The 17,147-nt window shown below is 37.5% G+C and overlaps 1 protein-coding gene across 1 annotated transcript; it reads right to left on the bottom strand.

Annotated features, from left to right (window-relative positions):
- Window positions 1-201: 201 nt before the first annotated feature.
- Window positions 202-1,667, bottom strand: LOC130461596 (protein MAIN-LIKE 1-like). The gene is made up of 2 exons (XM_056829749.1): window positions 741-1,667; window positions 202-636 (listed from the first exon to the last, which is right to left on the bottom strand). Exons 1-2 carry the CDS (start codon window positions 1,665-1,667, stop codon window positions 202-204), a joined length of 1,362 nt encoding a protein of 453 aa, XP_056685727.1.
- Between the last annotated feature and the right edge of the window lie 15,480 nt (window positions 1,668-17,147).

The raw sequence follows: 17,147 nt of genomic DNA, 5'->3' as shown, positions 1-17,147 counted from the left end.
GAGGGTATCGTTATTTGAAATTCCCAGTTCCAATCTGCTATGGCCCGTCGTGCAGTAGCCACTAGTGGAGGCTCCGGCTGCTCATCTCCATGTAGATCAACAAAACCTCCTAACGCATCCAACGTACGACCCATCCACTACAGTATAAAACAAATAATATTGAGTGCAATTTAAGAAGATAATAAATTCATTTGAAATTAATTAATAAAAACATGCATACATAATCAGTGTGAGCCCTGGAGGGTAATTATCATGTTGTCCTTGTGGGGGGTTTCTTAGAATTTTTGAATGAGTAATTTTAAGGTACAACTCCAAGTAACCAATTGCAACGGTGGGACCTGACTGACGTAGACACGTCAGACGAGTCAGATCCAACCTAGGGTATCCACCCCTCGACCAATCGACATCCATGAATCCCATGTTGCAAAAATTAATCTCATATCTATGAGATGATCTCGGCCTATACGCCACACCCGGACTACCCAGCGTAGTCGGGATCTCCTGCACATAACCCAGCTGCCTAGTAACCCGATTAGGGGCATAGATCTCACCAATACCACGACAACGTAAATGCCCCATGTAAAGAGTCCTGGGATGCTGTATGGCGATGCTACGACCATATGGCGTCCACGAAACCTACAATTTTCAAAGAGACATAAAACACACTCATGTAACGTTAAAAAATAACTTACGAATTAGTCAAATCACAATCATATAATGTTAAACATAGACGACATTACCTCAACGACGGACATATAATCAAGAGTATATCGGTAAGAGGCCAGCCTATCTGGATTGGCTGGGCATGCGACAAACTCCCACCTCAGAGCTCGAGGTCTCCCAGCTGTTGTCTCCTTGACTGTTGCGTGAGGGGGGAAACAAGGAAAATACTCATAGATCCACGCCTGAAGAAGCGTGAGACAACCTCCGATGCTAGCACTATCAGCCCGTGTAGCCACACCGAGCTGGCGAAAAAGATAAGCTAAGCAAGCTGATCCCCAAGAATGACCACGTACTGTGCTCAAATCATCAAGCTCTACTAAAGGATGTGGGGTCACTCGGTTACTAGTCTTATCAACAAACAAACAAGAACCCAAAGCAAGCAACAACCAACCTCTAGCCTGTATCTCAGGGCTCCTCGTACCCCCACATCTCTCCATAACTGTTTTCCACCTTACTCCGCCGCATTCCATAATGCCTGGTGGCTTAACCCGAATATTAACAATCTCATCCTGAAGTAAAGAAGCCAAACTCGAGTCGATGGAATCACTATCAAGAACTGTGCTAACTGGTCTCCCCTCTATAGGGATCCCGACTATCATAAATACGTCATGCAACATAATAGTCATCTCTCCAAATGGCAAGTGAAAAGTCTTAGTGTCCGGTTGCCAACGCTCCACGAAAGCGGAAATCAAAGGCAAGTCAAAGTGGCCTGTCGTAACCCACGGCAGGGGAGATAAACCGGTATCAGCTATAAGTGTCTTCACCCCTTCAGGCATCCCCTCGGACAAGGTCTGTAGCTCAGCACACAATAAGCCTCGACTCTGGCACCTAATACAACCTCGAGCTACGCTGTTTTCCCCCTCTAATGGGCCCTCCCATAAGCGAGATGCAATGTGACGCGCGAAGGTGGGAATAACACTACCATCCTCAGGACCTCCACCCATCGGTCCCGAAACTAACCAACTCGTGTCCCTCCTCCTACTCGCCCTCGTACTACCCCCCGCGCCTATGGCGCCCTCCTCAGCTAAAGAAACAAATCTACCAAGAACATATCTCCCCACTGGTTTTACCGCCTTCGGGTACACCGAACAATGTCCCGGATTACCCACCGAAGAATGTCCCGGATTACCCAGCCCTAGATCCAAAATCAAACCCTGACCCTAATCCAGATCCTGACCCTGATCCTGATCCTGACCCCGATGCTGAGCCTGTCCCTCAACCTGATCCTGACCACCTCTAACATCAAGTATAATCCCCTGACCAATCCCAAAATTGTAATCATCATCATACGCATCATCGACAACCTCATCCTCTTCAACTGACCGATGAGACGAAGATCTGCGCTCCGAAGAATGGTACGAATGTGACGAGTGCAAGGACGGTGAAGAATGGAAGGATTGCGCCGAATGGGTGACATGTGTTGGGTCATATTAATTACTGATTTTTTATTAATAATTACTAATTATTAATTCATAATTTTGCGATATTAATTTGATGTCAGCGAAAAAAAAACAAGAATTAGCGTGTTGGATGCAATCCCTATCAATGTTTGATGCCAGCGAAACAAAAAAAACAAGAAACATGGAATAGGATTGAGATCCCTATTCCATCCCTAGGTTGGAATAGGGTTAGTATTCCTATTTCCACCTAGGGGTTGGAGTAGGAATATTAACTCCATTCCATTGCAAAAAAAAAAAAAAAAAAAATCCTTACTGCTGCTCAAATAGGAATGATGACCCTATTACTATTATTAATTACTTACTTACTTTTTTGTTATATATCATTTAATTATTTAATAAACATTACTGGTTTTTTATTAATCTGTATTAATTATTTATTTTCATTATTTTTATCACTAATTATTAGTTACTAAACTTTCGTTATTAATCATTTATTATTCTTATTTATTATTACTAAATGTTAATTACTTACTTTTTGTTATATATTATTTAATTATTATTCACTATTAGTTAGGTTCGATTTTTTATTAATTATTACTAATTATTAAATCATAATTTTGCATTAAGTAAAACAAGAGTTAACGTGTTGGCAATCCCTATCATTATCAATGTTTAATGCCAGCGAAAGAAAAAAAAAACAAGAAACATGGAATAAGGCCATGATCCCATTCCATTCCTAGGCTGGAATAGGGCCAATATTCTCATTCCTACCTAGGAATGGAATAGGATTCTTAGCCCTATTCCATGTAAAACACGGAATAAGGTCGAGATTCCTATTCCGTGTTTTACATGGAATAGGGTTGAAATTCCTATTCCATACCTAGGTAAGAATAGGATTTCCGGCCCTATACCGTTAAAAAAAATTCAAAAAAAAAATTCATACATGTAACTCGGACGTAGACGACGGTGGAGGCGGTATACCCTCTACTTGACCCGACGAGCTGGCCTTTGACTTCTTCTTGGGACCCTTTTTAAACTCGTTCATGGTGGGTGGGTCGTGGATGACGGTGGTGGTGGGTGGGTCGTGGATGACGGTGGTGGTGGTGGGTCATGGATGACGGTGGTAGGGGTGGGTCGCGATGACGGTGGTGGTGGATGACGGTGGTGGGTGCCGACAATGGGTGGCCCGGTGGGAAGGGGGTGGAGATATTATGTAGAGAGAGAAAGTGATGTATGAGTTGGGGTGGGGTTTGGGGGTGGGGGGTGGGGTGAATTTATAAGGGTAATATCAGATTTTCACCATAAATAAAACAGGCGACATACGTAAAAGCGGGCGTCGAATAGCGTGGCACAAAAGGAAAGCAGGAAACAATTCAAGAAGTACATTCCACGTGAAACTGTGAAAGTGGGTAGAATAAATAAAATATAATGTTTTTTTTTTACGCAAAAGACTGAGAGTTATATTAATAGATGATTAGCGTTAAAGCTTTACAAAAGGTGATCGGGCGAAACATCAAAAACTTGTAACCCGATGAAAACATAACTACAACAAACTTGCTACTACAACTCCTAAAGCACACTACCCAAAAGAGAAAATAATTAGCTAGGAAAACCCAAAAGATCTCCCCCCCCCTACTATCCGAAAAACCCCAACTGCAATTGTCATCCAACAGAGGAGAGGAGGAGAACCCATTCCACTATTTTCCAATACCAGTGTTTTCTCCCAGAGAACCACCCGCATCTTTCTTCAAATTGACATCCCTTGTGGTAACTTTCGTTGGTATAGTGCCAAATAAGATTTCTGTTGTGGCCACAGGGCTCTCATTCTCCATAGGTGGTGGTGCCTCCAAATCAATGGTTGGTACACTTGGTTGCTGCTGCTTCGATGACTCCCCTATCTCCCTCAACCTTTGCCTTGTCTACTGAAGTTCCCCTTGGTACATTAAGTCAGTAAAGGGTGGTGGATTCAAAAACATTTTATGGCCAACTGCCATTGATATTGCATACTGGGCCATAGAATGAGCTAATTTGTTGTGCATCCTTGGCAAATGAGTGATTTTGAACGAAGTAAACCTTGTCATGAGGCATGCCACATCACGCAAAACTGGTCCCAATTCATGGTGATATTGTTCATCCATGGATCCTAGCAACTTCACCATGATCTCTGCATCAGTTTTCACTTCTAGTTCTTTGATATCATAGTCTATCGCCATTTGGAGTCCTTCCCTCAATGCATACAACTCCGCTGCCAAAGGTGTCACTGCATTGTACTTGCTTACAAAACCAATGTACCAGTTACCCGTATCACTTCCGAAAACCCCTCCTCCCCCAGCCTCATCTTTAGCTTGCCAACTGCCATCAATGTTTAACTTAAGAGCTCCTGGTGCCGGCGGTCTCCATGATGGACTTTTCTGCAAAAAATTACCTGCCCCTTTACCCTGCAATATGAAATTGGTGTCCATGTAGTCAACATACAAGGCATTGAACATAGAGAAGGGCTTGATCATTTTGTGATCAAACACTGCTTTGTTTCTTGCCCTCCAAATGTGCCAAATGGAAACTGAGAAAATTGTTCTCCATTTTAAACTGACAGTAAGGTTATAATCAATCCAATCATGCCAGTTTGAGTGAAAAAGGTGGACAAACTGAGTTTTTCATTGGTTCCAAGCCTTTGGAAAATATAATTCCAGAGAATACTAGATTCCCAGCAGTCTCGAAATAAGTGGAGGTGATCCTCTTGACTCTCAAAACATCTAACACAGACTGGTGAGATAGTGCTAATGTAAAGAGATAAAGATTTAGCCACAGGTAAAATTCGATGAGCGCAATTCCACCTTAGCATTCTGTATTTAAAGGGAACTGGGATCTTCCACATGGTTTTCCAAGAAATTGAATAATAGGGAGTAGGGATAGGGAGATTAGGATTAAGAGCCAAAAAATAGGCTGATTTGACATTAAACCTTCCATCCTCTGACTTTGTCCATCTGAGGTAATCATGATTAACAGAGTGAACTGCTAAAGGGGTTGCTAAAATATCAGTAATGATATGTTGAGGGAGTAAATGCCGAATTCTATCCAAATTCCACTTCCCTCCCTTTATAATATCACAAACATATAAATGAGACACTGATTCAGGTATATCCGTTTGGATTTGTTTATATATTGGTTCCTGGCCCACCCAATGATGATACCGCAACGAAGTTGATTTACCGTCTCCAATTCCCGTAATTATTCCTCTTTTTAAAAGCGGTTGTCCTCTTAAAATATCTCTCCAGATTACAGATTGGGTTGGGCGGGAGACGCAATCAAGGAACGATGAATTCTTTAAATATCTTTCCATTCAAATCTGAACCCACAACTTATTTGGATTAGTCATAATCTTCCATCCCAATTTAGCCATAAAAGTGAGATTCCAATCCCTAAGCCTCCTAATACCCAACCCACCCGCACTCATTGGAGAGGTCACCTTATCCCAAGAAGTTCTTGCCAAGTATTTACTTCTGTCCACCTTATTCCAAAGGAACCTTCTACAAGCTTTCTCAAGTGTAGTTATTATACTTATTGGCAACATATTAGTTTGCATATTATAAAGTGGATAAGTATTTAAAACTGATTTTATAAGAGTACAACGTCCGGCCATATTTAACAGCTTTGCTTGCCAACCTTTTATTCGATCCATAGTTTTATCTAGAAGCCCAAAATAATTACTAATCTTTAATTTATTGGGCCTTATATCTACCCCCAAATATTTCCCAAAACAGGTAGTGATTCTCAAACCATAAGTGGACGCTATGGTACTTCGAATAGTGTGGCTCATTTTATTTGGGAAAATAATACACGATTTGTTCATGTTTACTTTTAGTCCTGATAAAATACTAAATCGAGAGATAGTGTTCATAATGACCTCCATATTAGCAACAGAGGCACCGCCAAACAAGAAAACGTCATCCGCATAGAAAACATGAGATAAATGCACATTTTTAGAAACCTTTAAAGGGGTCCACTGACGGTGTCCCACTTGCTCCTCTATTAACATTGATAACCTATCTAGACATAACACAAAAATATATGAAGATAAAGGGTCCCCCTACCGTATTCCCCTAGTGGGGTGAAATTCCTGAGTTATTTCCCCGTTCCATAAGACTGAAATTTTTGGAGTTGTTATGCAACACATTACAAGATTGACAAAATTATTCCGAAATTGATAGCTAAGTAAGGTGTCTCGAATGAAATCCCACTCCAAACTGTCATAGGCCTTTGTTAAATCTAATTTAAGGGCCATAATGTTTCTACCTTTTTTAGCTTTATGAAAGATATGTGCCACTTCCTTAACAACTATAACATTATCCTCTATACCTCGGTTTTTTATAAAACTGGATTGTAACGGGCTAACCAGATTGCATATTATGGGTTTCAACCTATTAGTAATAATCTTGGTCACTAGTTTATAAATCGTATTACATAACCCTATTGGTCTGAAATCCGACATGAATTCAGGATGATCTGTTTTAGGAATTAAAGTGATGTAAGAATTATTAATTTCATCAGGAACACTAGCTGACTCAAAACAACTGGCACAAAACTTCACAAGACTAGTTTTTATGTTACTCCAAAACTTTTGATAAAAAACTGGTTGTATACCATCTGGGCCTGGACTTTTCACTGGGTCCATTTGGAACAGGTTATACTTTACTTCTGCTTCAGTAATAGGATCATTTAAACAATGGGCCTCAGTACTAGAAACTACTCTTGGGCTTGCCATATAAATATTACGGCCACAAAACACTTTGGTAGTTTGAAAAATCCGTTTAAAAAAAGAAACTGCCAGATGCTTCAAAGCCCCATCATCAGTAATCCACTCACCATCTTCCCCTTTTAAGGTTAGGATTTTACCTCTTGATTTTTTAATTTTAGCAATAATGTGAAAATATTTAGTATTCAAATCCCCATGTTTGCGCCAATTCATTCCTGCCTTCTGAGCCCAGATCACCCTTTCTTTTTTTAAAATTGCATTTAGATCCTCTAACAACTGTTTTTCAAGTTTAATTAAGAATGGAGAATAATTCCTAGACAGAGCTATTTGAATCCCATTTATTCGCGCCAAAAGTCTTTTTTTACTCTTATCTAGATTCCCAAATACATTACTATTCCAACTCTTAATTTTATCCAAAAAGCTACGTCTCCCTACCAGAAATTCAGATTGATTATCATTCCAACAGTTGGTAAAAAAATCCTTGAAATCAGGGTGATCAATCCAAACTTCCTTACATCTAAAAGGAAATGGGCCAGCAGCATAATTATTAAACAACGACACAATAATTGGTGCATGATCAGAATGAGTACGAGGAAGATGAAGTACCTTTAAATGGGGGAAATTATCCAGCATTGGCGCATTCGCAAGTGCCCTGTCTAGCCTTTCATTGATTAGAGCTGCTCCATCTCGTGCATTTGTCCATGTAAATGGACACCCACTATATCCCAAATCCACTAGCCCTGCTTTGTCAACGAAATTATTCAGATCAGCGCATTGCCCTGTTCTGAATGGCCGACCTCCCTGTTTCTCTGCCTGAGAAGTCACTTCATTAAGATCACCAACAACCAACCACGGAGTGGTGGCAGGGGGTAATTCTTGCTGTAGCTCTCTCCATAGCCGATGTCGTGGTCCCGGAGAACTGGGAGCATGAATCCCCGTAATTAACACATCCGGTTTTATATTTCGAAAGTGAAATAGAACATGGAACAAATTTGTGTCCTCCGAAAACAGGGTTAAATCGACCGTATTCTTCCAGAATAACCAAATTCCACCTCTCCTGTTGGTTGGTTGCACCACTCTATAGTCATGAAACTTCAATTGGAACATCACCTCCTTTGCACGGTGGTCGTCGCTTTTCGTTTCAAGCAAAATGAGGATAGAAGGATGTTGCTCTTGAATAACAGTCCAAGCTCTAGGCACAAAGTCGTCCCTTGACGCCCCACGAACATTCCAAACATAAATCTTCATCTGGAGGTTTGGAAGTGGCTTTTGAGTTGAAACATTAAGGTGCTCCATCATCCCCGCATTTGGAGGAAGAAAGAATTCCTCCCAATCCCTCCAGTACTGCATGACCCCCATCATATTCAGATCCTCCAATCTTATCGGTGTGACATACGACAAAATCTTCTTTGGCTCCATCAATCTCTGGTATGCGCTGATTTGCACCTGAACCCCTACCACCTCTCTCTGCGTGACGTAAAATGCCATAAGGCGATCTACTTGCCCCATATCTTGGCCTTGGGTTTCGAACTGCAAAGGATGAATTGGAATTTCTCTTTGTGGTCGTGGTTGCATGTGAGGTCTCATGTTGATTGGGTTGAAATCTGGGCTGGTTCCTGTTAAAGGAAGATGTACCATATCCGTCGACGGCCCTGCTTCCCATTCCAATCTCAGTTTTGGCCCTATGGGCTCCATTCCTTCCTTCTTCCTCAATTGCGCTGCCAACATCTCCACACTCTTGAACTCCATTCCCATGACCCCCCAACTCCCTCTGCGTCTTGCATGCAGTCGTCGTTGACTGAATTGGGAATAAATTCAACACTTGAGGTTGGGTAATTGGACACTGAGGTTGCTGGATTTCCTCCGATTGCGGTTGCGGCATGTGATTGCGAATGAATGTCGGTCCCCTCTGCATCCAATTGCGATTGGTCCTTCGTTGATTGAACTTCGGAGTGAGGTTTGTCTCCATGCATAAGCTGTTTGGTTTTTTCTGGTTCGCCATTGGATTGATGAGAGGATTGAGCTTCTCTGAGAAGAATAGAAGGTGAAGAGCAAGGAAGAGGATTGGTGAGTGAAAGTGAAGACGTGTTATCCTGGGTTACCATTTCCCTTTTATGTAGAGGGGTGAAAAAGGTGGGAGGTGAATCATCATCTTCACCCAAGTGTTCAAACGAATTTGCCAAGTGTACGGCTCCCCCATTTGCATTAGGCTTTATTGTTTCCATCACGCTTCCTTCAATCGAAGATTTGCCTAGTGAAGATAAATTTTCCGTATTAACTACCTTGAGTACCTGATTACCCTCTTTGCTTTTTGTATTATTCGAGGTATTTGCCGTTAATGATGGCTGCCCAGTAAATTTTAGTGGTTGATTCCTCTTATACTCATTAATCCTAGTATTCAATTGCCTTTGTCTATTCCAATTAACTCTTGCCCCTTTTTTATTCTGGACCAAAGTCCACGGTCCATACCTGTTTGCCTCCTGGACTGATCCAATATTAGAAGGTTGCACAATCTGATCCACGTCCATATGGGCCTTAATTAACTGGGCTTCCTCATTCTTACTTGGCTCATTTTGATTGGGCCCATCATTCATCTGTGTTATCTCTGGCAGTCCACATTTTTCAATAACGTGTCCAATTTTTCCACATCTGAAACAAAGAGACGTGATGTTCTCGTATACAATTTGTTGCCAGTCATCCCCTACCCAGACCCTCGTAATTAGGGGAACACCTAAATCTATCTCCACGCAAACTCTTGCAACAGTAATTTTGTCTGTAGCATAATCAACTCGAATTGGCTTACCTATGAGTTTTGCGATCTCAAAAAGGGCATCCTTGTCATAATATTCCACTGGAAGTTCCGTAATGCGAATCCATACCAACATATGATCAAAATTAGAGCTAGATTGCCTGAAATTTGGCTTCCAAGTTGATAACATTAGATAATGATCCATGATAAACCATGGTCCCCCAAACAACGCTTTTTCGTAATTATCTGGTTGTGTGAACTTGAATAAAAAAACTTGCTTCCCAATATCAATTACCTCAAGGAGCCCCTTAACTCTCCACATGGCTCGAACTTCTTGGTTTCCATGTAGCTTGCCTTGACTTGAACTCCCATACACTTCCCCATTAAGGTCAACTTCCATGGTTCCCTGAGCTTATTCAGCGTTAGCTTATCAAATTTAACCGCTAAACCACCATCTGGACTCACTACTTCTCTATCCTCCCATTCTAATGAGGTGGTGATAATTTGACGAGCTTCTTTAAACCACTGGGATGAGGAGGCAACTGCTTCCCGAAAACTCTACGAAGAAGATCCTTCCACTGCCAAAATACTATCCTTCATGATTAAATCATCTGGGGGTTTTGGAGGAGTACCCACACTATTGTATGGGCTAAAGGGATGAGACCTTGAATTTTCCAACTTTTCTCTCTAGTTTCTCTCTCTAGTTTCTCTCTCTAGTTTCGGGGACATCTTACAAATTATGCCAGGTATAAAATATAATGTAAATAAAAGTAAAAGACTAAAAGTGAAAAACTCTGTCATTTATCTCTCTTCCATACATGCTCGTCGGACCTGCCATTGCTAAGTTGTTGCAGCCCTTGGAAGCTTGTCGTCGCTAGTCTCGCTACACCGATCAGTATCTCCATCACCTCTTGAATCTTTAATATTCAAGTAAACAATTGAACCAATTTTTTTTTATTAAAATTTGGGTGATTTGAATTTCCAAATAACATCATTGAGTTAATTTTGTAGTGTTTGAGTTCAAATAATATACGAAATAAGATTTATTCTTTCAGCGCGTCTCCTGTGAGACCAGTCACACCATCAAGTACATCAACTTGATGGTGTGACGAGCGCGAAACCAATAGCGTACCCCCTCTAAAACTATATAAAAAAAGTAACAGATCTAAACTATAGAAGTAACATACCTAAACTAAAAAACTATTTCCTCTAAAATTATATATAAAAAAAAGTAACATGTCTAAACTATAGAAGTAACATACCTAAACTAAAAATGTACCTCCCCTAAAACTATTCCGTATAAAAAAAAAGTAACATGTCTAAACTATAGAAATAACATACCTAAACTAAAAAAGTATCTCGTCTAAAATTATAAAAAAAAGTAACATGTCTAAACTATAGAAGTAACATATTTAAACTAAAAAAATACCTCCTCTAAAATTATTAAAAAAGAAGTAACATTTCTAAACTATAGAAGTAACATACCTAAACTAAGAAGGTATCTCCCCTAAAACTACTCCGTATAAAAAAAGTAACATGTATAAACTATAGAAGTAACATACCTAAACTAAAAAAAGTATCTCCTCTAAAATTATAAAAAAGGTAACATGTCTAAACTATAGAAACAATATACCTAAATTCGCAAGTGTGAACTGGTCTCACCATCAGTTGATGGTGATGACAGTCTCATATAAGAATTTGGGTTATTCTTTTAATGTTTGAGTCATTGAGTGTTTTGCTTTGTAATGTTTTGTACATACGATTTCTAGTTGTGGCAAAAAATGTGTGTTGATTTGATTTTTTTTTATGATACGTAGCACTACGTATGATTTACGGTTTATATATGTCCCTTTGTGGTAAAATGTCCGTATTAATTTAATTTGTTAGACTGATATGATTTGTGTTGTTTTGATCACGGTTAGCTTATTAAAACTTTTAAATTTCGAATGAACTTGTGACTACATTGATTTTCTACATTTTAATTATTTCGTCGCATCTTTTTAACTTATGAACAATTAGTTATTTTGGTTTTGGGTTGTGGGAATTTTTGTTTTTGCTGTGTGTAATACGGAGTATAAATTTGGGACTCCTATTTTATAATTCCTGGATCCGCCCCTGCTATGGAGAATCAATGACAAAGGAAATGAAGTGAATTTTTTACTTATTGAGGATAACGCAGTTATCCTATATGATAGAATATCGAATATAGTAGAGTTATGTTATAACTAGGCTATATGGTATAAGATAGAAGTCTATATGAATTAGGAAACCTATGAAAAGTAGGAGATCTAGTTTGTATTATAAATAGAGGCGTATGCCCACAAACACAATACAACACAACATTATATTTCTCATCAATAATATATTTTATCACACTTACCTTTGCACAAAGTTTTAGGTGATAAGTGGTTGTTTGGTTATCAATTATTATTTTATTGAAAAAGTAGATGTGATAGGAGTTAGTGGGGTGTATTTTTAATGAGAGAGAGTGTGGGGACAAAATAAAATTTAGTGGGGAGAGAGATACAATATAATATAATAATTGTGGTGTAATTCCTAATTTAGAAATGTAACAACTAATCTGGGACGGACGAAAAAGGAAAGTGTAACAACTAATCTAGGACGGAGGGAGTACCATATAATAATAATTTGCTAAAAATAAATTTTGGATATTTTAGTCAAACCAGTATATTATTCACGGTAAATATATAATTATTCAATTTTTTGATTAAATTAGCATAGCATATAAAATATGTAATACGTATGTAGTATGACAAGAATTGCATATCTATAATATTATTAAATCTCAATGACATTTCATGTCATCTTGCCACATGTCGTCGTCGTTAGATGGCAAGTGACATGGCATAGCCACATTGACATATAATATTTTCTTACAAAAAGATGAACAAATGCAAATATCAATGCTTTGAACCCATGACTTCATGTTCATAAGTTAGAACTTTGACCAGTAATCCAATAATACAACTTATGATATTTAAGCAATCGAGAACATATAAGTTATGTTTATTAATACCTTGTATTAAAACTTTAATGCCTCCCATAATTATTCATTTTAATAATTTTCTTATGAAACTAAACTATACTTAATTATTTTTCATTTACATTTTCCTTTAGGTTCATTTATAATTACGTTTTTTAGCAGGCCAGTTCATGTAAGTTTACCTAGAGCAATAAAAAAAGAGTATTACACATAACAAAAGACTACTCCATTTTAAATTTAAATTTAGCTTACTAAGATATTTAACCAAATTTTATATTGAATCACCCTTACATAAGTAAAATATAAAAATAAATTATGCACAAATATTTATCTCATGTTATATGTAAGTATTTAATATCAAACTATTGTAATTATTTTTATTTAACTCAAATTTCATCAATATTATTTCTCAAATTACATATAGTCACGGGGGAATCGCCCGGGACAATAACTAGTTATATGATTAAATTAGTATGTTCAAAATTCATGAATTACTGAGTATGTAATAACTTTAGGGGAGAAATATTAAGTTAGATATTTTATAAGAGAAAATAATAATTTTATAATATCCATGTCACCATGTGTACACTTATATAATCTAATTTATCTATCTATATCCTAACACTTATAAAGTTTTGAACTTGATTTACTATTCACCCAATAGTGAAGTACCCACCCTACCCTCATTTCGTGCCTTGATTTTTTTTTTCGTCTTATTCTTAATAATAGTGCACAGACTGTATTACCCTTGGTTATTTTGTTACACGTGTGTCTTTCCCGTTTTCGTTCCTTCTTCCTTTTCTGAAATGGAAACTGGAACCCTTTCGTTTCTTCTCTCTCCTCCCGTCTTTCCTCCGCCAAACCCACACATAAAATCATTTTAAGATGACTGGACTTAAAATGCTCACCAATTGGGTAACATTGCCAGCTCATTGCCTTGTCACAGCCTAGTCATCTGAAAAAATTTCAAGGACAATTTGAATTTGAATTTCAAATAATAAAACAAATCTTTTTTTTTTCTAGGATTTATTTCGATGAAACCAATGTTTCATCATCTCCTTGAACTCATTTGAGCTGTTATGAAATTTATGTTTTGATTTTCCAGAAAAAGAATTTTGTTGTGAAATCTCCTTCTTCGTCGTCGGAGCATCTATGTCAATGGAGTTCTTTTCTCGGATTTTGTATTTTTTTTTTTTCGATATTTGCAATGTTGGATTTGGTTTGTTGTTGGTTAATTAATCCTAGTTTGATATCCATATCCCCTAATGTTTTCAATGTTTTGTTTAAGTTTGGAAATAAAAAACATGGGTTGTTGTTGACAAATCTATAGAAATGGAAAATTGCAGGGAATTGGAAAAAAAAAAGGGGAAAAAAAGGGTGGGGGGTTGGTAGGGAAGAAGCTAAATGCGCGTTTTATTATGCTCAAGCCAGTACTCGAACCCGTGACCAGCGTGCAAGCAATGCTCTATGTTAATGTTTTAGTTGTGACCATTGTGACGTGAGGCCGAAGCCATTGTTGGTTTTGCGTAGAAATTGTATTTGTTTGGTTTCAGTATTTGTAAAATACAATCTAAATTATATTGTAAAAAAGGAAATCGCTGATTTATTATTTTTTATACAATAAAAAATCTGAAATTGTATTATGTAGAAACTATAGTTAGTGTAAAGATTAAGTTGTAATATAAATTAGAACATGTATTTTTTTTATAAATTACACACTACTGTATTGTTTCCCGCCTATACTAAGGGCTGTTGCTGCAGCCAATCAACTAACGAACCAATACCAGCATGAGCAATTAGTAGCCGGGTCCACCATAGATTTAACATTAATTTACTAATGAAGTGTGTATGCGTTTTTAATTTCCTCGATGTTATTTGGTTTATCATGTATACATATTAATTAAGTGATTTTCTTATTATTGGTTTTGGGATACGTATGTGTCCATATTATTGTTATACATAGTTTACATAAGTGTCTTGCTAATAAGGTTGGCTAATCATCGTAACTAGTTCACTTAAGTGTCATGGTACTAGGTTATCCAGGAATGAGAATCGCTCGGGACACATAAAAGGGTTGGCTCAGACGATGAGTTTACTTAGGTGTCATGGTACTAGGTTATCCGGGAATAAGAATCGATCGGGACACATGAAAGGGTTGGCTTAGACGATAGAGTTTACTTAGGTGTCAGTGTACTAGGTTATCCGGGAATGAGAATTGTTTTGGACACATGAAAGGGTTGGCTTAGACGATCGAGTTTACTTAGGTGTCAGTGTACTAGCTTACACGTACTTTATTTGTCCATAAAAACACACGAGACACCTAACATACTCGAAAAAATTAAAACAATTAGATCGAAATAACCATCTAATTAATAAATACATTAATAACGAGCTTGGTCGTTAGTGATAGAAATATTTGAAAAGAATGTAACATAAATAACAATTTAATTATTATTAATTTGTAAGGAGGGTGCACAAGTAGGATGTTATTTATATTTTCCTTTTATTTTCATCAAAAGTTAATTTTACTAACACCCTTATCCTTGTACTCCTTCTTTATCCTATTACCAATTACAAACAACTCAAAACCCGTCATGTAAGCATAACGATGGTAAAATTCACTAAACTCAAGACCGGACTCAAAATACATTCCTGGACAAGGGGTGGTAGGCGTAGTTGAATTCACAATAGTTCCTTCTCCGACGACAGGTTCAACATTAAGGTCTATACTAACCATTGTACTCTGGAATAACAAATGAAATTAAACAAGTTAATTATTAATACAAATTTAAATAAATCATACAGTGCTTTTATACATATAAATAGGTATATCATGGCTTCGTGAGATTCATACAATGCTTCACTTAAAACGTTATTCGTGAGATTCATGTCACCTTCAACATGTTCCTCTGAAACATCTTCCCCTATGAATGACAGTACATTGGATGCTTGTTTCTCCAATACATCACTCCAAATCGAGTCCTTAAGTCCTTCAACAGTATCTCTCTCTACCAAGTGCATCTCGTTTGGAATTTGTTCATCCAATTCACTCCCTTCACTTGGAGAGCTTTCTCCTTTCTCAATCTCACGCGCATGTCTTGCCATCATCTGTATTTCCCGAATCTTAATATCCACATCAATGGATGCAGTCTCCATACTGTACATATAGGGGAAGATTAATTGAGGCGGGATTCTCCGATACATTGGATGCTTTTCTAGTCTCCGATACATTGGATGCTTTTATACATCAAATTTAATTCAAATAAACAAATAATTAATTGATATAATAAAATATCATTTTGTTTTTAATTATACATATACAATTAATTAAATTAAAATGGTTAACATACATAAGTTATCCACGAAAATAAATGCTTATACACACACGGTACATAGGTTTCTCCGTCAACTTCAATCAACAACATTGGTTACTCCGCTTGATTAATTAATGGTTCATAGATTATACGACAATGATAAAATCACAATACATTAATAAAGATTATATTCGGGAAAAAAATTTACTAAGAAAAAACATAAAACGAGAACAAATTTATAGATAACAAAGTTAAAAGATTACTTAGTAATTGCTTTGTATTACATGAGAAGTAGAAATGGAGTTCATGAATGTTCACCTCTTACAACAAGCCTGGTAAGTGATAACCTTCTGTGGATACTTAATGTTCACCTTCAGTTTTTTTTTTTTTTTGGGGAAATTTAGGCAGGGAACTTTTCAGAGGAGTTTTAGGCGCTAGAATACCCGTTGTGAAGAGCAAACTGGCGAAAAAAATGAAAACTTTTCCTCCTAAAATATACCATTTTCCACCTAAACCCAAAATTTACAATTTGACATGTCAATCACCCATTGCATTTTAAGTCCAGTCAACCTAAAGTGTATGGACTCCCTCTTTCCTCTGCCATTCATTATTTCCTTCCTCCTTCCTCCTTCCTCCTTTCACCTGGTTTTTCGATTTCTCCTTCCTCTCTCTGAATTGGATCTTTTTCTCTCTCCTCCAAGCGACTTCTCGTCTGCTGCTTTCGACGATTGTTGTATCAATCGCAATCCTTCTGCCCAGGTTTGTTTTATTCAATTTTCTCTGTCCATTTTCTTTCATTTGATTTCATGGTACTCTTTATGAATTTGTATGAAATAGGGTTGATTGTATCAATTTGTTAATTAGTTATGTTAATTTGTTAATTTTATATGAATTGCTGACGCATAGGTTGGAAATTTGTATGAATTTGTAAGAATTATGGCTGATTGTATGAATGGCTCATTTTTATGAGGTTGGTTTTATTGTGTTGCATCTCGTAATTCCTCATCTTGTTATTATTACTATTTGCAGAGTGTTCCTGTTCAATCTGGGCAAACACCATCATTGTTGCAATACATTGGAACATTGATAACCAGAGGAAAATACAATGCCTTTGAGTCACTTGAATTACCCAGACTGGTTGTAAATCAGAATAAAAATAAGCTATTAGGGAATTGGTTGGAAGAGGACAAGCTTGAATGTAGTG

Source organism: Spinacia oleracea, chromosome 5, assembly GCF_020520425.1.
Source record: "Spinacia oleracea cultivar Varoflay chromosome 5, BTI_SOV_V1, whole genome shotgun sequence".
Classification (NCBI taxonomy): Eukaryota; Viridiplantae; Streptophyta; class Magnoliopsida; order Caryophyllales; family Amaranthaceae; genus Spinacia; species Spinacia oleracea.
Note: the sequence above shows the minus strand (reverse complement) of the source record. Positions and strands in the feature narration are given on the sequence as shown.

Excerpts from the sequence above, each read along its gene's own strand:
- LOC130461596 (XM_056829749.1), bottom strand. The coding sequence starts at position 1,667 with ATGGGTGGAGGTCCTGAGGATGGTAGTGTTATTCCCACCTTCGCGCGT. Across the intron at positions 637-740 it reads ATTATATGTCCGTCGTTGAG|GTTTCGTGGACGCCATATGG; the intron begins GTAATGTCGTCT and ends TGAAAATTGTAG.